The sequence below is a fragment of the Colius striatus genome, chromosome 3, assembly GCF_028858725.1.
Source record: "Colius striatus isolate bColStr4 chromosome 3, bColStr4.1.hap1, whole genome shotgun sequence".
In the NCBI taxonomy this organism is placed as follows: Eukaryota; Metazoa; Chordata; class Aves; order Coliiformes; family Coliidae; genus Colius; species Colius striatus.
Genome location: NC_084761.1, coordinates 19228491 through 19252162, shown reverse-complemented (window position 1 = coordinate 19252162; position 23672 = coordinate 19228491). Strand labels below are relative to the sequence as shown.

Genomic DNA, 23672 nt, shown 5'->3' with positions numbered 1-23672 from the left:
AGTGCGCAGAACAGTGGGCTGTCTTCTGAAGCTGGTATCGAGGGTGACTGTGTAGCTGGCAACATAAAGGTGTAAGTTGTGAAGAGGGTGGGAGGCTTGGGGGCAGGAGGAGAAGAAGGAAATCATCACCGAAACTTAGATAGTAATTTTATTTATAGTTTAATGTGCACACATGGCTGTTGATGAGGCTACCAGTGACATAAATAAACTCAAGCAAAAGATGTAAGCGAGTGGATACATGTAAAGTCTTCTTTGGGCAGTGCCACGAATTTGGACATCAACCAAGAGAATTTTTTGTGTCCCTTGCAATTTTGATGAAGAGCACAAAGGAGATAATTAGACCAGGATGCTTCGCATTGCTCTTTCCATCTTGCACACATTCATGCCCACCAAATGTGAAATGTTCGCCTTTTCCCCTCCAACGTGATGGTTGTTGAACTTATTTTTAGTGTCATTTGATAAGCCTCCCTGCTCGCAGAGAGACATCCCACTGACCCAGCCACTGGTCATTGTCTATACCAGTTCCCATCAAAGCGGGCGCGCTTTGTCAGGTTTCGACTCGAATATCCATTTTGCATCTGAAGTACAGTATCGAAAGTGACTGGATCATTTGAGCCTTTTTCTTCAGCTGCTCCCTCCTTCCTCCCCCACAGTGTTTCCGCTCACGCTAACATAATTTGGCATCGTCGACGTGACACGACACTGGTTTTTCTAAAAAATTATAATACATACATTGTCAATGTTTTGTGATGGCCGGCGCTCCCATAAATTTAATTCCTAAATTGATGGAAGGAGGTCTTTTTCCACTGCTGAATCTTAACCGACGCTCAGTGCCCCCTCGAAAACCGAGTAATGCACATACAGTAATAGGTCATTCAATGTCAAAAGGCATAAAAAAGATGAGCAAAATCTTCACAGGCTGCTGCTTGCTGTTGCCTTTAATTATATTAATTAAACTTTGAAATTCTCATGCAAAGAGAGTTGCTGGCTTGTGACGCTGAAGAGCCCTTGGAGATTTGGGGGGGAAAAAAACCCTGAGATACCAGCTTAGTGGCTACTGCTTTTTTTGAATCTTAAAAAAAATAAATACGTAAGCCTACGACTGCTAGGTATGTTTATAGATGATGATGTTTTATGCGCTACTGAACTCTGAATGCAGGAAAGGGGAAAAAACCACCAGCCACAGTGTCAAGGTCTTGAAGCGTCAGTCCCTCAAACTCCGCTCAAGATCTCTGGTTACAGGCTGTCTTCCTGTGGAATAACGCTCTATTAATTTTCTTCCTGTCCCGGGTGCCTAATGAAAGAAAGGTGTCTTCAAAAACTAAAGGGCAAAGTCTTGCTTGCTACCAATACCTTGAGGCATCCTGTCTACATTTTGTCATGCGTGTGCACTTTTCAGTGTTAGAATGACAAGATTTCCAGTCAGAAGGTTCCCGTAAGGCACGATGCGATGGGAGACTCGCAAGGGGTTTGTGATCTGACATCGCTGTAAGGCACTCGGCTCTTGCGCCTGCTTAGCCTGGTGGGAGTTTTTATCCTCCGCCTTTGGCTAGTAGTCCCTGTTTAAATAATACGTGCCGTCTTTGCATCTGAGAAACTTTGCATCTCTGCTAAAAGCAATTACGTCCTGAGAATTTATAGTCCTTAAAAAAGCACAAAATAACAAAAATAGAAAAAAAACGTTATCATCTTTGGTATCTGTGTTCTCCCTTTCGTGTTCTGTAACAGCACAGGCATGCAAGTCAGTGCTCCTCTTCTTGTCACTGCTGCAGGTCGGAGAGTATCAGCACACTGGGGCGAACCACAGGAGCTCGACACGGCAGTGCTGGCTCCTGGGAGCGGGGAATGCAGGAACCTTCTGAGTTTGGGTTGAAGACAATCCAAGAAATGTGAGGAAGTGCTCGGTTCTCTCTGCTTAGTTGAAAAGTGGCAATGTGGCTATGTTTCCTCCTGGTGTCCTCTTCTCCTCCTCTACTGAGACTGAACTCGGGTGAAGTTGATACATCGGCCCTGAGGGGAGGAAGAAGAGAGAAGCTCTTATTGGTGGAGTCATACATGCAACCAAGATTTACAAATGCTGAATATTAGATGCTAGAAGGCGGCTGTAATTTAAATTCAGATGTTTGTGAAAATAACATACCCATGAAAAGCATTTTAAGAATTAATGGAAATTACACAGTGAGGCACTACATTTGACTTACAAATGTATGATGTTAGGGAAGCAGTGATGACACAGAAGACACATTTTGAACACTCTCAGGTTTGTCGCGAGAATAATTTGCAAATTCTCGGTAACTGTAGTGAGCAAACTCAAACCCGTCTAAACATGGTAAAGGAAGATCACAGTGAAGACACATACTCCCCACAGATCTCCCCCAAGCCAAATTCTCATGCAGTGCAGTGTGGATAGATGTGACTGTTAGTTAGCAGAGCTGATGCTGATTTTAAACTGTATTTTATTAGCAATAACCAGAGCTCTGCATCTATAAGCCCTGTTCTTATGTGCTTCAAAATCACTGTGCACCAAAAGGAAAGCTTGGTGTCATAGCTGAGTAAATACCATTCCCCCATAAATGGGCCTGGATCAATCTTGACAGATTTTGGTGTAGCTGAATGAAACCAATCCAGTAGCAAAAATCATGACTCCCTTTTATTAATTTGGAATAATAAAAATTGCCAGTCATTTCTCAGAGCTTATTTAAATGTCCCAACTGCAAATCGATCATAGGTTTTTGCAGTAGGGTGTATTCTCAACAGAACAGCTTCTCTCTTTAAACAGCTCTTCTGGGCACTGCAGTGATAACCTTTCCTTTCTGTGGTTGGGAAAAGACAGCTTACGTTGAGCCTTTAGTTCTGCACCTCTCCACCCAGAGAAAGTAACTGTACGAAAACAGTGCCGGCCAGCACTGCGCGTTCTGGCACGAGGCTCTTTGTTAATGACAAAGCCCCTCCACTTGCATGGGCCCTGTAAGACACAAGGCCACACCAGGTGGGCAGTGAGGAGCACATAAGGTGACTCCCTCAGGCAGGGACCACAGCCAGGCCTGCCATAGCCTGTTCCCAAAGGCTGTCTCCAGACTGTGAGGAGACCTGCAAAAGTAAGTAGGAGTGCAGAGTTCACAGTTTAGAGGGGCTTTACGGGAAATTCTCCTCAAAAGGAAAAAAGCCAAGCTTGTCTCTGTCCTCTTCAGTTCCTACTTGAGGACTTTGAAATTGCCATGTCTATGTAGCAATTTATAAGAGAACTGTAAAAGGTGACGCCAAGTAAACTGTGCTAGTTTTGGAACAGGCAGCTGTGCTTGCCCTTTGAGTCCTTATTTCTTTGACGCATGGTTGGGAGAAAATTGATGCTTTCTTCTTAAACCTAGGAGATTATGGAATTATTAAATGAAATTAGAACTAAAACTCATATTCCTTTCATTTATTTTGATCTAAATGTTTTACCAGTTGAGAGGATGATTGCACACTGTGTTTATTCAGCATTACTCAAGCAAGGCTTGGCTGGCACAAAAGGGGCAGCGCTCTGATAAGGGTTTTTTTTCCTAATACTTTTGTAATGATTTTATTTCTGTCAACTACGTAATAAATATAAAACTGGTGGATAGGTGGTTACAGTAATTGCAGGCTGCTACCATCTGCATTATAAATACAGGAGAGATGCAGAGAGACCAACCAGGAGTGCAGAGAGACTCCTTTAAAGGCGAAGTATAACAGGCCCGGACATCTTTATTTGCTTTCCTGTTTTCTTGGTTGTTTTGAGTTTGTTGTGTTTGGTCTGTTTGTTTTTTTTTTTTTTTAAATTAAGCATATCAGAATGGATTCTGTTGTAGAAGCAAAGTATTTCTGGAGCATAAAATCCAGAAATACTGTGTAACTTGAGCACTTCTGATGACAGAGATAATGTTTAAAAAACACTGACAGCAAGGATATTTACTTTTACATCCAAATCATGCCACAGCTGCAAAACAAAACTGCAAAACATCAGCAGACAACAGGTAATGGGAGAATTACAGTAGTTCATTATATCATTAATATTACAATTTAGCCATTGATACAAAATTTCTGCATTTGTTTGTAGCTTTCTTGCTGTTCTTTAAAGACAGTTGCCAGTGCATGAATTTATACACCTTTTGGGCAAATTATTTGACTATTATTTAGTTTGGTGTTTGCATTCATTTTGCACTTACAAGATGTTTTAGTGGCTCAATGCTTTACCTGAGGTCTGAAATAATCACTGGAATCAAAAGTAAGTTCTTCAAGGTCTGACTGCATGAAGGCAGTAAATGCAGTATGTTAAGAGCGGCTGAGTCCATTTTTAGTTCTTGAGAATGGCACTAATGAACTATATAACAAATGTCATTAGGGGGCAAACTAGCCCCTTAATTCTAGGTAAGATGGCTGTTCTGTGGCCCTAGGAAGGATTTCCAGTTCAAGAGTCATGTACAGAAAATTAGGGAAGACTTCCACCTTGAAGGCTTGTTACCAAAGACAGCATGGGTTTCCATCTCTGCCTTGGCTAGGATCCTACCAGGTAGCACAAATATAACTGTCGCTACGAATCCACCATGAGCAGCACCAGCCGTGAGCGCTGGACTGCTCTGCACATTAAGCTGCTCCTTCTGCTCTGTCGTGGCCTCACCAGGACAAGGGAGGATGCAGAAGGTCTGTAGTGCTGGGCCCTGCTCCGCTGCCCGGGTGCATTCTCATAAGTGCTTCAGCATTCTGGACTGCCCATCATCTTCTAAAGGCTGGCCATGAGTGGTAGATGATTTTAGAGCAATAGAAAGGAGGAACTGAGGAGGAAAGGGAACACAGACCCATTCCAAAATAAATCTGGAAGCTCCAAAGCCTTAATATAAAATCTAGAGGTGGGATCTTAGGAGTTAAAGGGCATAACTTTCACTTAGAATTGAGGAAAACATGTCTTGTTTTGTTCTAAACATGTCTTCTCTGTCAGTTTCTAGTAAGGATTAGAAAGTTTTTGGAAGATGTGTCTGTGATACTTCTTTTTCCTTTTACCTGACAAAAAGTCCCCTGCACTCTGAACCTACTTGTAGGCATTAAGTTAGTGAGTGTATTTTATGTACAGCTATAACTTCAATGAATTCCTGTACTGGCAACTTTGGCTACGTTTTCTGCTCAAAAGAAAATCTGAGGATGAGAGATTTCAGATGAAAACAAAGCCTTCCATAGAAGAAGTCATTTTTTGTGTACAATGTGATGTATGCAGAGGACAGAGCTGAAATCCAGATGTTGGAAAATACACTGAAAGTGCTAATTCACGAGAAGGTCAAGAACACTGTAGTGTCATTAACAGAACAGCGAATACTGCATGGCAGCATAGTAGAGAACAGCTTTTACTTTTAGGTAATGGGATGTGACAAGGTGCCTGTTTCACAATACCTACACATGAAATGCATTAAGAAGTAGCTTTCAAGCCAACATAAAGAGCTTTGAGGTCCTACCATGCTTGCAGTTTAAGTCTAACTTACATAATTACCATATATACCTTTCATGGTGTTATTTCTTACCAAAAACACATACATGTCTGTCAGCAAGCCCCTCTCTTGGTCTGTTTGACCTGATTTGTTTCCTGTACGTAAATCTTTCCCCCAAGTGCTGGTTTAGAGGGTTTCTCCTTCCCGGACACAGAAAGGACAGAGGGGAGCCTTAAATGAGCAACTGCCACCCATCTCTCCTGGTCTCTGCCCTGGACTTTATACTCAAGGACTCATGGAAGAGGAGGGGGAGGAACAGGAGGAATTACTTGGTCAGCCAGACTCCTGCTCACGTATCTAGAAGATATCTAGAAGATATCTAGAAAATATCTAGAAGACGGGACTGAGGGGGGATCTTGTCAATACTTATAAGTATTTAAAAAGTGTATGCAAGAGGATGGGGCAATATTTTTTTCTGCAGTGCCCAGTGACAGGACAAGGGGTAATGGACCTGCTTTAGCAGGAAGTTGGACTAGATGATCTTTAGAGGTTCCTTCCAAAACCTACCATTCTGTGACCTAGGGAATCTCAAAGCACCTAAGAAACAGCAGCTATTAAACCATTGCCATTGACTAATTTGTAGTTGTTAAGGTTTATCACTCTAGATCAAATCAATATGAACTGAAGGGTTTCATCAACTAAGAAACTAGGTTTATGCGATGAAACCAATATCACTGTCGTTGTACAAGCTGGTTTTGAGAAAAGGGTGCATACTTGTGGAAGTCATTCCTCTACATGAATTCAAAACCTTCTGTGTAGTGATGCTATTTCATCACTAAGATCACCTTTCAGAAACAGAATATTACATTGTTCTAATTAATCTGAACATTATGAAAATGACTATTTCCTTAAATAGATACACTGTATACCAAACACTAGACTCATCAAGTCTATTTTTGGCCTTCACAATTAAAACATTCATGTTCTATGTAACTAATTACACCAGGGAATTACCATCTGAGCAGCATTGCCATGACCCACCAGTTTGGTGAGTTAATGTTACGCTCGTGTCCCTGTACTCAATTAAACAATCAATACAACCAATTTGAAATCAGATGTATCATGCCTTGTAAATCACTGGATCATAAACCTTAACAATACCAACATGTAGTCAGTGTAAAATTGAACTAAATTAGTGGTTTAGGACTAGATTAATTAAAAAATGAGTTATGCAAGTATTCTGTGATCTTCACATGGAATAGGAGATTTGTCTCCATGCACCAGACGCAACAGAAAAAGCCCACCTTTAACTCTCAAAGATCTACCACAGATACTGTAGAAGAAGAATATGGCAAAGAGTCCTATGGCAAGGGGTTTTTAACTAAGAAGGAGTACTTTTTTATTTCATCAAAGCCATTTCTTAAGTTGTTGACCATCTTTCTGAACTGAAGCTACAGAGCAACCAATATAAAGTCCTTGAAGGGCAGACAATCCCAAGGGAAGTGGATGCTCAGCCTGAACTGTGGATTAGAACCTGACAATGGCAATGCCCCCCAAAAAAGATACCACGAGGTGCCTGCAGAAACAGACATGTTTCCTGCTCTGTCTTGAAGCAGTGCTCTGCCAGAACAAGTGCACCAGACGTATAGAGGGGAAAACCTTTTGGACTGCATTCTGATGTAAGCCTGGAACTCAGTTGTTGATGTTGGCTAGGCAGGTTTGAAAAGCATTTTAATTTGTATGTGTGCACGTCAGCAAGTGTGTGCCACCTTCCAGCAATCAGTAGTACTGGTCTCTGTGGTGGAGGCAGTGGGAGGAACTGCACAGGCTCCTCTGGTGCCCAGCCCACTGCCTGTGTGGCCACAGCTGGCCTGACTTGATCAGCGTGGCATTCTCCCCATAAGGAATCAGTTGACAGTACTGGATTCTTCCCTGTAGCCCTTTCAGTAAAGGGACACCACTGGGTAAACCTTTTCTCTTTGCTAATGATAGAGAACCCAATTTCCTGCTTTCCAAATCTCTTTAGAATCATTAAGTCCCAGTACAGAGCTTACTGGGGATAATGAACTCCTACACACGCTCCTGACCTGCACACTCACGTGCAGCTGTTGACAATAAAAGGGCCTTTTAAAGGAACAAAACCGCCAGGGATTCAAACTAAGCGCTGAGATGCCACCACTCGCAGCAAAATGTCCTGGAAAAGAGCTGAACGGCAGTGGCCATTTCCATACTGGTAGAATCCCTCTGCTTCCCCTCAGCAGAGCCTGGTGCAAGCCAACAGCTGGTACCACCAGGCCTGTGTTGGGCTATTCAGAAAGAGCCATCAGTGATCTTCCCTCAGTGTAGCCAGCAAAAGCAACATTAACTAGAGCTAGTGTCACCTTGCCCCATCTCCTGGGCATTAAAATTCTACTGGCATTAACATTTGTGCGCTTCTTTACTAGCTCCCCTGCTTGCAATGTATTTCACTGCTGTAGCTGTTAGAATATTATGCTCACCTCATAAATATCCATTGACAAGCTGGAGCATACAACTGAAGTGAAGTTTGTTGGCTTTTTTTAAAGATAGCTGATTTATATGTTTACTTTGGAGAGGGGCTGCTAACCCACCAATGTCCTGTGTGGCTCTGAGCAGCACTTGGAGATTTAAACTGATATCTCTCTTACATTTGCTCTTTGTCCCTGATGATCAGGTGACACCTCACCTCAGAGATCTGAGAGGTTTAGAATATTATAAGGATTCGGAATTGCCTTTACAGTCTGCTAGCAGAAACCTGTATGTTCTGTTGCCAGGCTTGTAGTGTTCAAACCTCATCTCTGCAGATGTGCATTTCTACCAGCATGTTTATTTTATATAACACAAAACCATTTTAAGTTGTCAGTTTCCTGTCCTTGCATATGTTGCATTATTGGTCACAGAAGACCATGCACAACAAGTTTCACTGGCTGTGTGCTCCACAACTGCCATCCTCAGTCAGCACCATTAGGCAGACACACAAGTTGCAAGCGAAGAAGTCCCAGTCAGTATCCCCGAACCACACTATGGTGGTAGATATTTAGCACCTGGGAAAAGATGTGCAGTGCTATACGCTGCTGGAAGTATTTTTCCATCGAATAAATCAGCAATGAATCTCTTAGAAGAATGATCCTGAACTGATGTCGCTGCTAAAGAACTCATCACTACTGATGCAGACATCATGATCATTTCTAAGGCTGCCCAAGGAGGCTTTCTCTCTGAAATGACTTAACTGATGGCTGAAATGTCACTTACAGAGATAAGGGAAGCTCTGAACCCCAAGAACAACACTGCATAGGCACAAAATCCTCTTAAAGTAACAAAATAATAAAAGGAAACAAACTACAGATGAATGGTGCTATAAATTTTTACCCTGCAAAGGATTTCTTTTTCATTCTGTCATTTTTTGCTAATAAATTAAGTGGAAACACATATAACTTACTATCCTTGTATTTAAGTAATATAGCCTCTTTAGCATGTGTGCATGAACCTCATGATTTTTCCAAGCAATCTAGTGGTCCTGTAGGTCAACTTTTGAAAATCACATAATCTGAATGTCAAGAACGGTAGTTTCACACTGAAAACCAGCATGATCTGCTGCTGCAAAAATAGACCCATTTGAGGAGAATGTGCCTGCACAATTACACGGACCTCAGTAGCTGAGTCTGATGTCACAGCCACCTTTTGTCCATTAGTCCTACTGCAGATGTAGGCAAATAAAAGAGAACATGCAGTCAACTGCACATAAGGAGGACAGGGCTAATTTCTTTTAAAGGACAGTTCCTGTCTGCACTAAGGAAATGCTGTATTTTAGAGTATAGGCCAACAAAACCAAACTGCCAGTAATAAGTTCAAAATGGGTATTTTAAAGACATTGTCAAAATATCTAAAAAGTGTAATGGTTGGTCATAGAATCTGCTGTTGCTCTGCCAGACAAGTATTGCTTGCAGGAAAATATGCAGCTCAGTTGTAGCCATCTGCCTCAAACTTTTACCTTAATATTAATATTATGGTGTAAGTATTAATTTGTGGAGAGAAATCCCACAGTATCTGTGTTATATCTGACACAGTCTCAATTCAGCAGTTTACTACTGTTGAACAAAGTTGCTGTTTTTAGATTTTTTCCAAGTGCCTGTGGTTTAGGCACCTGTTTTGGTAAATCTCGTATTGACATGTTTTGCTACATATTTGGAACAAACATCCACTGACACAGAGCAGGCATGCATATATAAAATGCTGTTGCTGTCTGGCAGGGCCTGGTATCCACTTGGTACACTCTTTGCTTAGATGTAAATGAATATACTTGGTGTCTGCAGTGAGGAGTCCAGGGGTATTATCTGTAATATTTTTAGTACACTGGCGGCTTTGAGAAAATGCTATTAAGAACAGCTTTTTACCCCACTAATAATGCTTATTTTGTAACTGGACATATGGACATTTCGGCACAGTTGCTACAGCGAACAAAATCTTTGAAGTGCGTGTTTACCAGTGGTGCAACCTTGTGAAACCCAAGACTGAAGGGTTTTTGTTGTTCAATATGCTATGTGGCACTGAAAGGAGCGCTTCTGCCAAAGCTCTTGGTACTTGAGAGCGAGGATGCAGGCTAGACTTTCAACACTCTTTTCCCACCTTTGAAATTCCCATAAGTTGTGCAGAGTAATGTGAAAAGCTCCATCCACACTGACCTCCTGCTAATCAATTCAAACATGGACAGCACAGGCACGTACAGCTCCCCACCAGCACCTGCACAGACCCACAGTATGCAAGGCTGCTCAAGAGTGGGGCAACCATTGGTGTGAACGAGCTCAAGAGCTGCACTTATCACCTCTGCTCCTCTTGTATCTGAGTGCTAGTCACTGTCATTTATGTATATGGGAGGCAGCTTGTGCCCTGACCAGTTTTCACAGGACAAGAGGCAAGTCGACTGCAAAGGTATGCAGGCAGCTGGAGAAGGGACAGGAAGGCAAGAAGTGCTCAAGTAGCATGAGCATTTGCCATCCTGCCTAGATAGGTTTTGGTAATGAAGAAGGGAGGGATTCATCTCCCTCTGCCAAGTTTACTATGACTGCTTTATTCAGCAGTTCTCCAAATAAACTACTGCTTTGAAAAAGAGTGGTTGTGACAAGCTGCCTCTCCTGCGAGTCGGCCTTCCAGGTCTGGGAGAAGAGAATGCGACGAGCTGCTGAGCCGGTTGTGTGGGCCTTAGGGGAGAATAAAACTGTACGCATTTGTAGCATCTGCTTCAAAAGGAGGTTGTGGCAAATATTTTATTCAGCAGAGCTGGAGGTCTCCTGTCTCTAGAGGGCAGGAGTTTGTTGTTTTCTTCATACAAGGAAAGCATTGCTTATGCAAAAGGAAAGGATGTAGAAATGGCCTGGAGAGTCCCTGTTTTTCTACCATAGATTCTTTGGAGTGAGGGCCCGAGCACGCTCCCCATCTGACCCCTTGGCAGTAAGCCTCCCTCACTCACAGCGCTTCTGCCTCTGTGGAAATACACCATGGTCTGGCAAGGTTTGACCCTTCTTTCCTGAAGGACACATTCTTGTTTTCCCATTGCAAGCGCCTGCCAATGGAGAGCTCTTCTCCTTCAGATCTAATTATGCCTTGGAAGGCAGATCAGGCTTGTTCTCACTGCCAGAGGGAAAGTGATCTCTGTCCTGGCAGCCCTCCCAGCACACACCTAGCCCAGTGCCGACCTCACTCACGTGGGTGCAGCAACCAGGACATTTCTTCTCCTGTCATCCCCAGAGCGACACTCTGAGCTGCCCCTGGGAGAAAACCAGAGGGGTGGGATTATAACACACATTTCCAGGTGGAGCTTTGAGACCTCATCCTTAATTTCTGCAGCACACATGCATTGCTGCAACTGAAGAACAGGAGGAAGATTTCCTCTAAGAAACATTTTGACACTTTTAACTCTTCTGAAACTTTCTGGGATGAATCCTTGTTAGACGTATTACCGGGAATTCCATTTATGTTACAGGAAGACCCCAGCCAGGCCTACTCCAGTAGGCCCAATCTTTCAGCATCCTAAATGACTCCTTGGATCCTCTACATCTTTTTTAGGAAGAAAAGAAAGAGAATATGCTCCTAGATGCATCACATTGCAAGCCTTGTAAAATCAGAAGCAGAGACCAATTTTAAACCCACTAAAATGAACAAACATCAAAACCTGGCACTTTGGGACCTTTTTAATCTAAAAAGGCAAATACCAGAACTTTACAGTTCCTAGACATGGCATTTCTAAAGCAGAAGTTGAACATTCCAATATTCTTCCATCCTCCCCTCTGTGCAACTACTCAAAGTGAGAAAAATGCAATTTATCTTTCTTTGAAATCATCGGTAGCAATAGATAAATCATAACTGTCGAAGAACCACTCTCTTCGAACTGCTTTTCTCCTCTATCCTCAACTCAGGAGAGTCCTCTTCAAGCCTCTCCTAAAATCTCCTTCCTTTAGGAATACCTCACAGTCTCCTTTTCCCGATGGACTTCTCTAGCTAGGGCTTTTCTGAAGAGATGTTATCATCTTCAAATGGCTCATGTATTTAAGAAGCAGATGCTCTACAGCTTTAAAGTGTATAAGTCAACTAGGGGTCATGTTCTCAGCTCGTAACAGAGCAATAACATGCCCTTCGTACCCCAGCTAAAAACATGACCTATTTAACTTTACGGTATCTGACTGGCATATGATAATTATTTGTAAAGAGAGAAATCACCCCAATCCTTTAGCATTTAGGATGCTATGTAAATAATCTTTAAAATAAAGATCACACAACTATTAACAAGGCAAAAAACCCACTTCAGAAATTCTGTGGGAAAAGGTGAATCTGTTTGAAGATGTAGATAGTGTTTAAGTGGATTCCCTTAGGAAGAAGGCTAGAAAGGTCCCAGCATGGCAGGAGGGTGCAGCTCCACTACCACTGTGACTGCTGAGATTGAGATGACTCTGTGGATGGCAAGACAGAGCCCCAGCAGGAGCCTTGCTGTGTTGCGCAAATGCCTGCACACGCTGCATGTAGGAGCCCTCTAGATGCCACTGTGATCCAGCTGTCACTTCACCAGCCGGAGCCTTTACAGTGAGATCCGATAGCTGGATCCTTCCCAGCAATAATGAATTCAGCATTAATGACACTGACCACGGGGCTCAGGGAAGAATGTGGATGCCAAGCTGTTTCCCCACCCCTCAACCCGGGTCAGCTTCCCCAGTACAATGAGTACACGTCAACGAGTCAGCTCTCCTTCCTGCAGACAAAACCCCGCAGCACATCATTAGGCTTTTGTTTTAATCCAAATGGATTAGTAATCATAAACTTCACAGATATTTGGACATCTCTCCCCCTCAAAAAGCCCCTTCTCTGTTCAGACCCACGTTAGAAGCAGCAGCTCCAGAATCCTCTACCTTGGACCAAGGCCTAAATCCTTCCTGAAAGCCAAACCCTCATACAACACCATAATTAAAATGACTGCAGAATATCTTTTCTCCAGTGGCCTGCTCCACATCTGATTTAAACCTTCTGGATTATGAGAGAGGGGAATCTATGAAGCTGTCTGATTTATGTTCATACGCATCTCTGTCGATCTGCCTTGCTCTCAGTTTGCAAAGATGTCTATTAATTGTGTGTCAGGCATATTTCAAACGATGCTAATTTATTGCTATTGTTGCTGGCATTACTGCTGGTTGAAGCCCTAGCCATTGACCCACGATTCACTGCACTAAGAGAACACAGAAGAAGAGATAGCTCTAACTAGTCTGTTACAATAACAAGTGCCCATTTCTGATGCTAATAAACGGGGACAGAGATGAAATGCCAATATGTGTTTCCACATCTGTCTAGCATTTGAATTAGGAGCTGATGCGTCTGTGCAGGACCACAAACTGTTAGAAAGTGAGGGCTGCATGCATGGCCCCCTTGCATAAAAAAAAATAAAGCTTTATCTCTCATTTGGACATTAGAGACCACAGAAGAAACATAGTGCTAGGACTCACAGTGCTGTAGTGAACTGTAGCTACTCATCGCAGGCACAGGTCAGAGCAGCCTTTGAATAACAGAGCTCTCGTGTGATAGAAGATCAGCCAGTAGCCAGCAAAGGAAGACAGGAATTAGGTGTTCTCATATAAAAAGTTATTTCAGCAAGCAAGATAGGGTGAGCAGCACACATGCTGGAGGTTTCTGTAGTAATTCTTTGCCCAGAGGTCTGCAATTCAGGAAGACTTTTGTGCTGGATTATCTTGACTGCTAGCAGTACACTTCCTATTTCCCACTAGCAAAGCATTTGCTAACAATTCACTTGGATGTCCTAGTGTTAGTTACCAGCTTCTGTTAATTTTTAGGCACTGCTTCTGATCTCACATGTCTTGCTGCAAATGAGGAATAGTTCCTTTAAGTTAGCAGCGTAAAGCCCATGGAAATAAGATCAGAAGCTGGCCCTCAGATTATATTATGACAATGTGGTGTCTATCACGGGCTCCTTTTCAGGACAACCGAGCAGTTGGCCTGTCACAAGTGGTGCTGGCAGTCTCTAGGATGTGTGCACTGTGAAGAGATACCGCTCGTGTCCTGCAGCAGTTACAGTCTTCCTTTCCTGTGGACTAGGGTATGTGAGGTGAAGTCTATTCTCTGAAATACTTTCTCCTCATTGGAAATCACTGCTACAGATGTGCTTAGTAGAGACACTAATGTTCTGCAGAAGCTAGGAGAAGTGTCCAGTGGGGACACAGTCAAACTGCATTTATTGTCTTCCCTGTACGCTCTTCCTAAGTATATATTACCAGCTACTACTGGATAAAGGATTTGGTCTTTTTAAGCTCTGAATCCTCCGGGCATTTATGGTTTACAGAGCTACCCACCTGGGATTTGCTGCTGTTGCTGCCCAGACACTGCCTAGATCACTTGATTTACTCCCAAAAAACATGGGGGAATGAGTACATGGTGCTGGATTTTGTTCTCTTTTTCAGTTTTCACCTTTCTCTTTCTCTCTTTTAATATGATCGATATAATTTGTATAATGAGTTTGAGTTTTGTTAAGGCTTTATTCCACATATGTCCAGAGATCTTGGTATTAAGTGCATCTTATAAATTAATAAATAAATATGCTCATTTGTTGTAGAATTTCTATTGTTGATTTGGGAATGGTAAGCTCTTGCAAATCTCAGCTTTCACCTTGCCAATCACTGTATTCCTGTAAGTGCACTGCAGTTACTTGGAACCTTTTCTGGGTTGGTGTTGGCATCCTTTTGCTAGATTACATTTATGCATTAGTACCATCTGTGCCTGCTGTACCTTCTGTGAGTTAGCCCTGGCCAAATGACTGGCATTTATCTGGAAGTGCACAAAAAAAAAAAAGGAAAGCAAAAGAAAAAGAAAGGAGGGGAAGGAGAAAGAGAGACAGTAAGGATAGTACCTAGAGCTTTATGCTTGCTGCTGGCACTAATGGGTCTCGGGGAGGCAGATGCACCAGTGAACACAAACAACTGCACTGTGCCCCCTTATTTCAACTGCTGATGAAATCTGCCATGTCATTTCTGAGAATTTCTAATTAAGAGCTGCTTCATCCTTTTGTGGTATTCAAATGAATTCTCCCTACCCTTGTCTTCTAAAGGAAAGACAAACTGGCATGACTTAAGAGAAAAAACTACTGCAGTCTGAGGGAGAGTTTTGGATTGGTATACTGCCTTTTTCCACTGCATCTTGTATCAGTTTGGTAAGAGAGTTCAGACCGAGTGGTGCCTTTAATATGTTAGCTAGCATTGAAGGTTATTTACCATATTGATTGCATATAGGCCCAGTCAATATGGCTTTATGAAGGGCAGATCCTGCTTGACTAATCCGATCTCCTTTTACAACAAGGTGACCTACTTAGGGGATAAGGAAAAAGCTGTGGATGTGGTCTTCCTGGACTTTAGTAAGGCCTTCAACATTGTTTTCCACAGCATTGCACTGGAGAAACTGGCTGCTCATGGCTTGGATAGACATACTGTTTGCTGTGTGGAAAACTGCTGATATGGCCAGGCCCAGAGAGTGGTTAACGGAGTTAAATCCAACTGGCGGCCATTTACCAGTGGTGTTCTCCAGGACTCAGGGCTGGGGCCCATTCTGTTTAACATCTTTATCAATGACCTGGCTGAAGGGATGGAATACACTCTCAGTAAGTTTGCAAATGACATGAAGCTGGGCGGGAACATAGACCTGCTTGAGGGCAGGAAGGCTCTTCAGAGGGACCTGGACAGGCTGGAGCGATGGGCTGAGGCCAGTTGTATGAGTTTTAACAAGGCCAAGTGCTGGGTCCTGCACTTGGGCCACCACACCCCCATGCAACACTTCAGGCTTGGGGCAGAGTGGCTAGAAAGCTGTTCTGCAGAAAAGGACCTGGGGTATCAATTGACAGCTGGCTGAACATGAGCCAGCAGCGGGCCCAGGTGGCCATCATGGCCAATGGCATCCTGGCCTCTATCAGAAACAGTGTGACCAGCAGGAAGTGATTATCCCCTGTACTCAACGCTGGTGAGGCCACATCTCAAGTGCTGTGTTCAGTTTTGTGCCTCTCACTACAAGAAAGACACTGAGGTACTGGAGCATGTCCAGAGACAGCAACAGAGCTGGTGAAGGGTCTTGAGAACAAGTTAGATGGAGAGCAGGTCAGAGAATTGGGGTTGTTCAGTCTAGAGGAGGCTGAGAGGAGACATGATCACTCTCTACAGCTACCTGACAGGAGGTTGTGACGAGGTGGGGTTAGTGTCTTCTCCCAAGTAACACGTGATAGGACAAGAGGAAATGGCCTCTAGTTGCACCAGGGGAGGTTTAGATTGGAGATTAGGAAGAAATTTTTAACTGAGGGGGTTATTAGACGCTGGTACAGGCTGCCCAGGGAAGTGGTGTACTCCCCTGGAGATATTTAAAAGATATGTAGATGAGATGCTGATGATGATCACAGACTGTTGGGCAGCATCCAGAGCGCCCCTCCTGATAGTCAGTCTTTTTTTCCCCAGTACAACTGCATCTTGTGGTTTATTCCTCCTAGATCTGCAGTTCCTTCATCTGGTCATTTAAGACATTGTGAACTAAAAGCCAAGACTTCCTCATTCTACTCCATTTTTGTTCTAAGTCCAGTTTCATTGAACCCAAGAAAAAGAACTTTTGTGCGTACTCTTAGTTGACAGCAGTTTGGATCAATTTGTCCTAGGTTGAAAATACAAAGAGCAGATATAAGTAGAAATGAAAGAGTTCCTAAAGTGAACACAACTATCTGCTAAGAATTTAAGAAATAAATACCTGGCTTAAAAATTAGTTTCATTAAATCAGTGCAATGTCAGTCTATCAAGGAAAATAATGTGCCTTACCCAGCCTAGCCTACATTACAGAAAGAGTACATAAGCTTCTGGCAGAGGGGCTATGAAGCCACCTCTGAGCTGAACAAAGTTCCTACTGAGGCTGATGAATCAAATGCTCTACTCCAAAGGAAGACTCATCCTCACTTTTGCCTGGACAGTGCCAAAACTGATGGAACTCCCTCTTACTTGTAATGTAAGCATTTACTGAAAGTAGGATCTTACAGTAGACCTTCTCAGCAAGAACAGATGTTGGAGTATCGGCAGGTTTACTTGTGCACTGTTTGATGCACAGTCCGTTCATAGTGTGTTTTTATCGAGATCTGATATTATAGAGCTTGTGATTTATACTTATACAGCATGACTCCTTCAGGGGCTCACCTCTACTGAGAGCTCTTGCTGCTCAGAGGTTTTGTAGGTATCCTTCAGAGGTATCCTAGCATGGAAAGTCACATCCTTTCACCAAAGATAATCTTTGGTAAAGGCCATTTATAAACTAAGCAATTTATAAGCTAAACTAATGGCATAATCATAATTTGTCTGGCATGCCTTTTGCTGTGGTTCTATAGCACATAGTACAAGGACTCTTGGTCTGTGACAGCAAGCTCTTACCAGCGGCTCCATCAAGACAAGCCAGACCAGGCCATCAGGCAGGTTCTGTAGGCAGTGATGCATGAGGGAGGCAAGTGGCCAGCCTGAAACTGGGCCAGAAGGTCCACCCTATGCCTGTGGAGCCCCTCCCTGGACAGAATACCTTGGGGAACATAGCCTGCTGCTGAGGCAGAAGGGATAAAAGCATCAGTGGCTGCTCTTAGGCTGTTGCATGAAGGTCAAGTTTTCAGACATGCTCTTATAAGCATACTAAACTGATCTGTTCCCTAAAAATACTCATTGGCATTCTCTTTGGTACATTTTCTGCTGTCTTGAACACTCTTTCTTCAGATTTACATCAGGACATATATGAACTAGAGGTATTTTTATAAATATTTTTATATAATAACTACTTTTTTTGTTTTGTTCAGAATGACCACTTTCACACTGTGGCATCTTTTCTGCTAAGAATACGATATTTGGAATTCAAGATTTGGTTTTTCTTTCTTTCCATATGTTCTGTGTTAAACATATGCTATACTTTATATTTAAAAACTTGCAGCAGACTGAAAAAAAATAGCCCACACCACAAAAATATGTTTGCTTCATTATCAAAAGCTTCTGGGGTTTTTAGTTTGGTTTTTTTTGAACACGTGGAAGGGAAACACCCTTGAGACAATTTCAGAATGTGAAACTAACTTTTAAGAGCTGTAGAGAGAGTAAACAGCTAGCTCTTCATTTGCAGCATATGTAAGTCTTGTCAAAGCTCAGAGCTTGTACAAAACCATGTAAAGGTGGTGACTGAGTTGTCAGCTTTGTAATGAAGGAAGGAAGCCCTTCCACCTAATCTCGGAATTGGCCTTTGAATACTTGCTAATACTTAATCCAACCTCTACTCAAAAATTGCGCTGATACAAATGAAGAATGACCAGCATCTGACAACTGTGTAGGTTCCTACCTTCTGACCTAAAGGATCTCTATTCCTTCCCTGTCCACGACTACACAGGGTTTTCCTATTGATCTTCTGCTTCTGTGTATAGAAGGACCTATTGCTTACCTAGTATGGGCAGCAAACACAGTGCAACACAGAATTGGACACAGCTGAATGCCAGGTCAGTATCTGGATACATCCAGATCGAAGCCATAGCAAGATAGGTGATCCATCTTTCAGTGACGAAATGTGAAGCAAAGTGCTAGCAATTATTTGATATATGCCACCATTATTTTATATAAGCTCAGCCTGTGGTTTTGGTTTCAGGCAGGGCCGGGCAACTATGACAACAACTTCATCACGAGCCAGATCAGCATCTGTATCCAGATGAGTCCCTGTTCTGAGCCAGCTACCTCTGTCCTTGTGGCTTGCAGCTTCCTTAGCTTGGGAGGAGGAGAAGGCTCACCCAGGGGCCAGCTCCAGCTAGCATGCGACAGCCATGCTTGGGGGACTTAGGGAGCGCGGGTGTAGAGCCAGGAAGCTTCTGTCAGAGCGACTGCTGAGGTGCTGACTATGCTGTGCCATGAGGAAGTGCATTGCCAAAGCCTCTCCCTTCTGCAAATAAGCTCTGCATCTTTGAGCTTTGCAGAGTTCCTGGGCAGCACATGCAGGGTGAGCTCTGCCAGATGCTGATCTCCACACGTCGTGGGTGGAGGCAGGTGGAGTGGCTCTGCACGTGCAACAGGCGCCTGTGCTGCTGCTGCAGCTGAGCCAGCTGATGCATCTCAAGGTAGCGCTCTGCTGTGAGCTTGCACCTTGTCTCTGCATGAACAGACACTTAGAAATGTCAACAAGAGAAGGAGAAAAAAGTTTTAAGGGATTTCAAAGAAATTATAATAATCCTCAGTCTATTCCAAGATTTCTGCCTAAGGTACTACATTTTTTAATTACTAAAAAGGAAATTAACAACCACCAAAAAAGATCCTTGTTTAAGAGTAGGAAAATGGTATGGTATGTTTAAATCAAGGTAAGACTTTTAAATCCTATGATAAATCTAATGGGTGAATTTGTGGAAGGAAATGGGGTTTGTCATTTGTTATATAAAAATGAAGTTATGTGGCTGTTGCTATGGTGACATCTTGTTTATTATACAGCAGAGTAAACTGTGAAAATTTGCTGCCTGAGAGTGTTTCAAAGTCCATACTTCCCCTCCTCCACGTTGTTTCAGGTCTTTTTCATGAATGTTTAATTTCCTCTTTGGGAGGGGAGGAGGGAAATGCCCAGTCATCCTCTAGCTAGGTATGAATATTTTAAACTTTACGAAATCACTGGTAATTTAGAACTTATCTCTGAAATTACCTGGTAAATGACCACAGCAACATTTAGAAGTAAAAAGCAATGAGGTGTGCACAATTACCTTCTAAAGCTGGAGACACACACATACTTAAGCATGAATTTAATTATAATATGGGTAGATTGGTGCCTTTTTAAAATCCTATCAGTGATGAGGATGACAGCTATTTCTAGTTGAAACCATAATAAGACAAAAGCCTACACTGTTAAATTATAAATTTATAAATACAAATTCTCTTGCAAAAATAAAATAGAGGTGCAATTACTGTAATTAGTTGCATATTTCAAATCTTTCTTTCAAACACATGTAGTTAAATTTGTAAAGATAGCTTTGTGAATGATCTTGAAATGGCTTACATATATTTAGCTGCAGTTAGTAAAGGCCTGATTTAAGCTGAATGATTTTTAAAATTTTTAAGTGACCCAGGCACGTTGATAAGGGGTCTTGTACCAGTTATAACACAATTTGATCAAGCCAGTCTGTCATTTGTGTGTGTAAGGCCTATTAAGCCCTGCTTGTCTAAGAAGCCTTGCTTCTAATTCTACTTTCGCAAGCCACTCGAGGTTTCAAAGCTTGTGAAGTACATATAGCATACAAGTACACAACATTCAAGACCTGCTATTGTCATTTTGATGTGCTGGATTAAGAAAACACACTGCCAGCATTACTCCTTGCTGGACGAGAATGATACAGCTGAATACGAGTACATTATCTTGCTTGCTGTCATGGGCAAATTCACAGCCCAGGTTTTTTGCTCCCATAATCTTTAAAGGTGTAAACTCCAAGATGAATACGAACAAAATACTTCAGCTAAACAAAACAGAAGCTATCATGAATGTGATTGATTTTTTCCTTGACTGATCCTGTGGGGCTGCATTAAGACACCACTAACATAGGAAGGTGTACAAAACATTGTCAGCATTATATAACGCTTCATTAAAACATGTGAAATGTGAAGACACAGGAAAATTTTGTTAGGAAATGTATCTGTAAGATCTATCCAAACAATCAAAACCAAACCAACCTACAAAGAAAAAAACCCTCAACAAACCTACTGACATGAAAAGCTGGAATGTGGTCAGTCTCTATATTGAATCAAACCTGATTTTGAAGAACTTTAAAAAAAACAGTCTTCTTGCAGTGCTTGCAATCCAATTATCACACCATCATAAATTAATGCAAAAGATGTTAAAAGGCCCCATAAGTGGAAAATATTAACAGGCAAGAGATTTACAGAAGAACTTATAGTCTCCAAGTCCCACTGAAATGCTTCACATTGCAGAAAAGCCTTTGAAAATCTCAGTCCTATTGCACTGAAAGAGTCAGATTTACCAGCAGAAGTACAGTCTCCTGGAGACTAGACTGAATTTATGGGGATAGCCACTTCTCTTCCATGCATGCCTATGGGATGTAACGTGTCCATGGAGCTTGGGACACACTCTCCAATATAAAATCAGATTGGAGCTGGACCAGAATCACACCCACCCCTCTCACCTCCCTCCTCTTTCATGCAAAGGTACAGTGAATCAGCATATAATGGTATGTACCATGTGTGCTGCAATACCTATGCACAAGAGGATGGGTTAAGGACAGAGTGTCAGTCTTAATTGGAGTAAGCTGTCAGACCAGAGATGTGCTCGTATATTTGAAAGTCTGCCACTTGGACATTAAAACAATCACATGCCAGAGTTTCTCCTGTCCCAAAGGATAGCACAGATTAAACTCAAATGATGAGGTTAATGTGGAAAGAAGTGGTTTTAGTTATGACTACAAGAGAAAGGCTCTTTTAAAAACAATCTTTTTAGCAAACAGCCAATTCAAGCACAAGGAGTGCCTCATGTTCCCACAGGACAAGGCACAGAACGTGCACTTAAGAGGTTTGAAAGTTTCTAAGACTCGTTATTAAAGGCTTCATTAATAACATATTTTAGAAACACTAAGGAAACTGCAGAATCTGGCTTTTGTAACAAATAGGAATTATGAAGTTGCATTACAGAGGAGGCATTGGAATTTAACTTGTCTTGAATTCCTACCCTTACATGACACAGAACAGATGACAAGCTTTGGCTGAAACCAGACCTTCATAGGCTGAAAAGCTGGGAGAGATTCCACCCTGCAGAGGAGTACATTAACTCAGCTACAGTCTCCCCAAAAAGAGAGAGTTTGTACTTTTTCCACAAACTTTTAGCCTTTGAAGAGGCTGTCTGAAGTAAGAGTAAAATGAATGGGTAATGTTGAAAGAAGACCAAACAAAAATCCCTTCACTGCTAAAAGTTGGGAATTTACACTTCAGTGATGGCAGCACTTGATATTTTAGGAGAGCTTAGTACAAACTTCTAATTTGCTTGGAATAAAAAACGCTGTAGTCTGTTTAATCTTTGCCATGGTTGAAGCACGAGCAGGAAGGAAAAGTGATGCATTTGGGGGAAGCATGGAGAGGTGCAGCTGAGTTCACCCTTACCAGTGAACCTGCTTAAGATTGTCCTTGTATCTGCAAAGCTATGACAGGCATCTGTAGTGTACCATGGACCAAATCCACCATTAATTCTCCATTTTACCATGATTTCTGTTTTAGATGGAAGCAGTGTTTATTATGGGCATCTAAACCTCAGTGCTGCAATGTATCATCTCCTGGTGTGTTAAAGTAAATAAGAACTGCAGCAGTTGTGTGTGAAATTAACACCAGGAAACACAAAAAGAATATTTATAAGAACTATCCAGCTTTCTTGTACAACGGTACTCTCTTTAATGTATTACCTTCATTTCGCCAAGAGCCTAGATAAGAAGCTGACTAAAAAGCTGATGGTGTGGATGATCAAGCTGTAGCAGTAGCTAAGCAAGAACAATACTTTCCAATAGAAAGATGGCTTTTCAGCTGCCTGCTGAGCCTCTTCCCCAAGTACCACACCACAATGGTTGCAAGCTCTTAAAATCAGAATAGCCAGGGATGTTACTTTGTGCAAGACTTCTCATTCTTATTGGGACCTAAAAGCACAGTCTGAGTGTAGCTGTGCTCAACCATGCTCTCTTGCTTACACTTCTGGCAAATGAAAGAATACAAAGATTTTTCCTTAAACTGTGAGCAAAATGGGGAGAGGAGATGAAGTAGCAGCACCTGGTATTATGGAGGGGCACTGGCAATTCTCTTGTCCTCATCAGAAATATGCTGTGGAGTCTTGGCAGTTTCTGAGGGCACGAAAGCAAAGAAGTGTTTGGCTGTGTGTGAAGGATGAGCACTGGCACTGTGTTATTCATATAGCCACTCCCAATCTGTATGGGACTTCTTGATCAGTCTTTCTTCAGTGTAGCTTCTTTTCAGTTACATAGCACTCTGCCACCAGAGAGATGTCTTTGTTAAAGGGAAAGCCTTCATTGTGATATTTCTGCCTTGTGTGTGTTCTTCACCCAAGGTACAGGTCACCAGCTGGCACTGTCAGGCTCAGTGGGACAAAGTGAATTATTATCAGGAATTTCCTGGGTAGAAGACATAGGATATAGCTGCATAGCAAGCTTAAAGTTTTTGGGAGGAATAAATTCTTAACATAATAAAACAAATAAAATCCCTTTGATATCTCTTTGAGTGGATATTCTCACTAAGGCTTTACTACTACAAGTATAGATCAGAAAAAAAAATGTTTCTCCACTTTTTCCTACAGACAAGTGATTTGGTCATACCTAATTAAAAAGAAGAAAAAAAAGTGGCACAAGTTTAATTGAGATTTTAATTCCATTACAGACTGTAGGAATACATCACTGCAGACTTGATCATAACAATAAGGAAATACAGTGACTATTCTTCCTCTGTAACAGATATAATAACAAATGATGAGGAATCCTGAAGTGGAGGAAGAGATGCACGAGTGTCTGCCCCATTCTGAGCCCACTCAGGCACAATGCAGTCACAGTGGGATGACACTCTGGTGGTAACTGCCCTGCATCCCCTCCTGGGACACACAGATAAGCTGCTCCTTTCTCATGCATTTCTGCCTCCTGTGAAGTGACTGCCCTGAGGCTGG

General features: G+C 42.3%; 1 protein-coding gene across 2 annotated transcripts in view; it reads right to left on the bottom strand.

The window, feature by feature from the left end:
* Positions 1-130: 130 nt before the first annotated feature.
* ANTXR2 (ANTXR cell adhesion molecule 2) overlaps positions 131-23672 on the bottom strand; it is a 109119-nt gene continuing 85577 nt past the window's right edge. For both annotated transcript variants that reach the window (XM_061993807.1, XM_061993806.1), the window contains exon 17: positions 131-2010. In XM_061993807.1, the coding sequence (XP_061849791.1) occupies positions 1972-2010 (39 nt within the window). In that variant the 3' untranslated portion in view covers positions 131-1971. The remainder of the gene's footprint in view (positions 2011-23672) is intronic.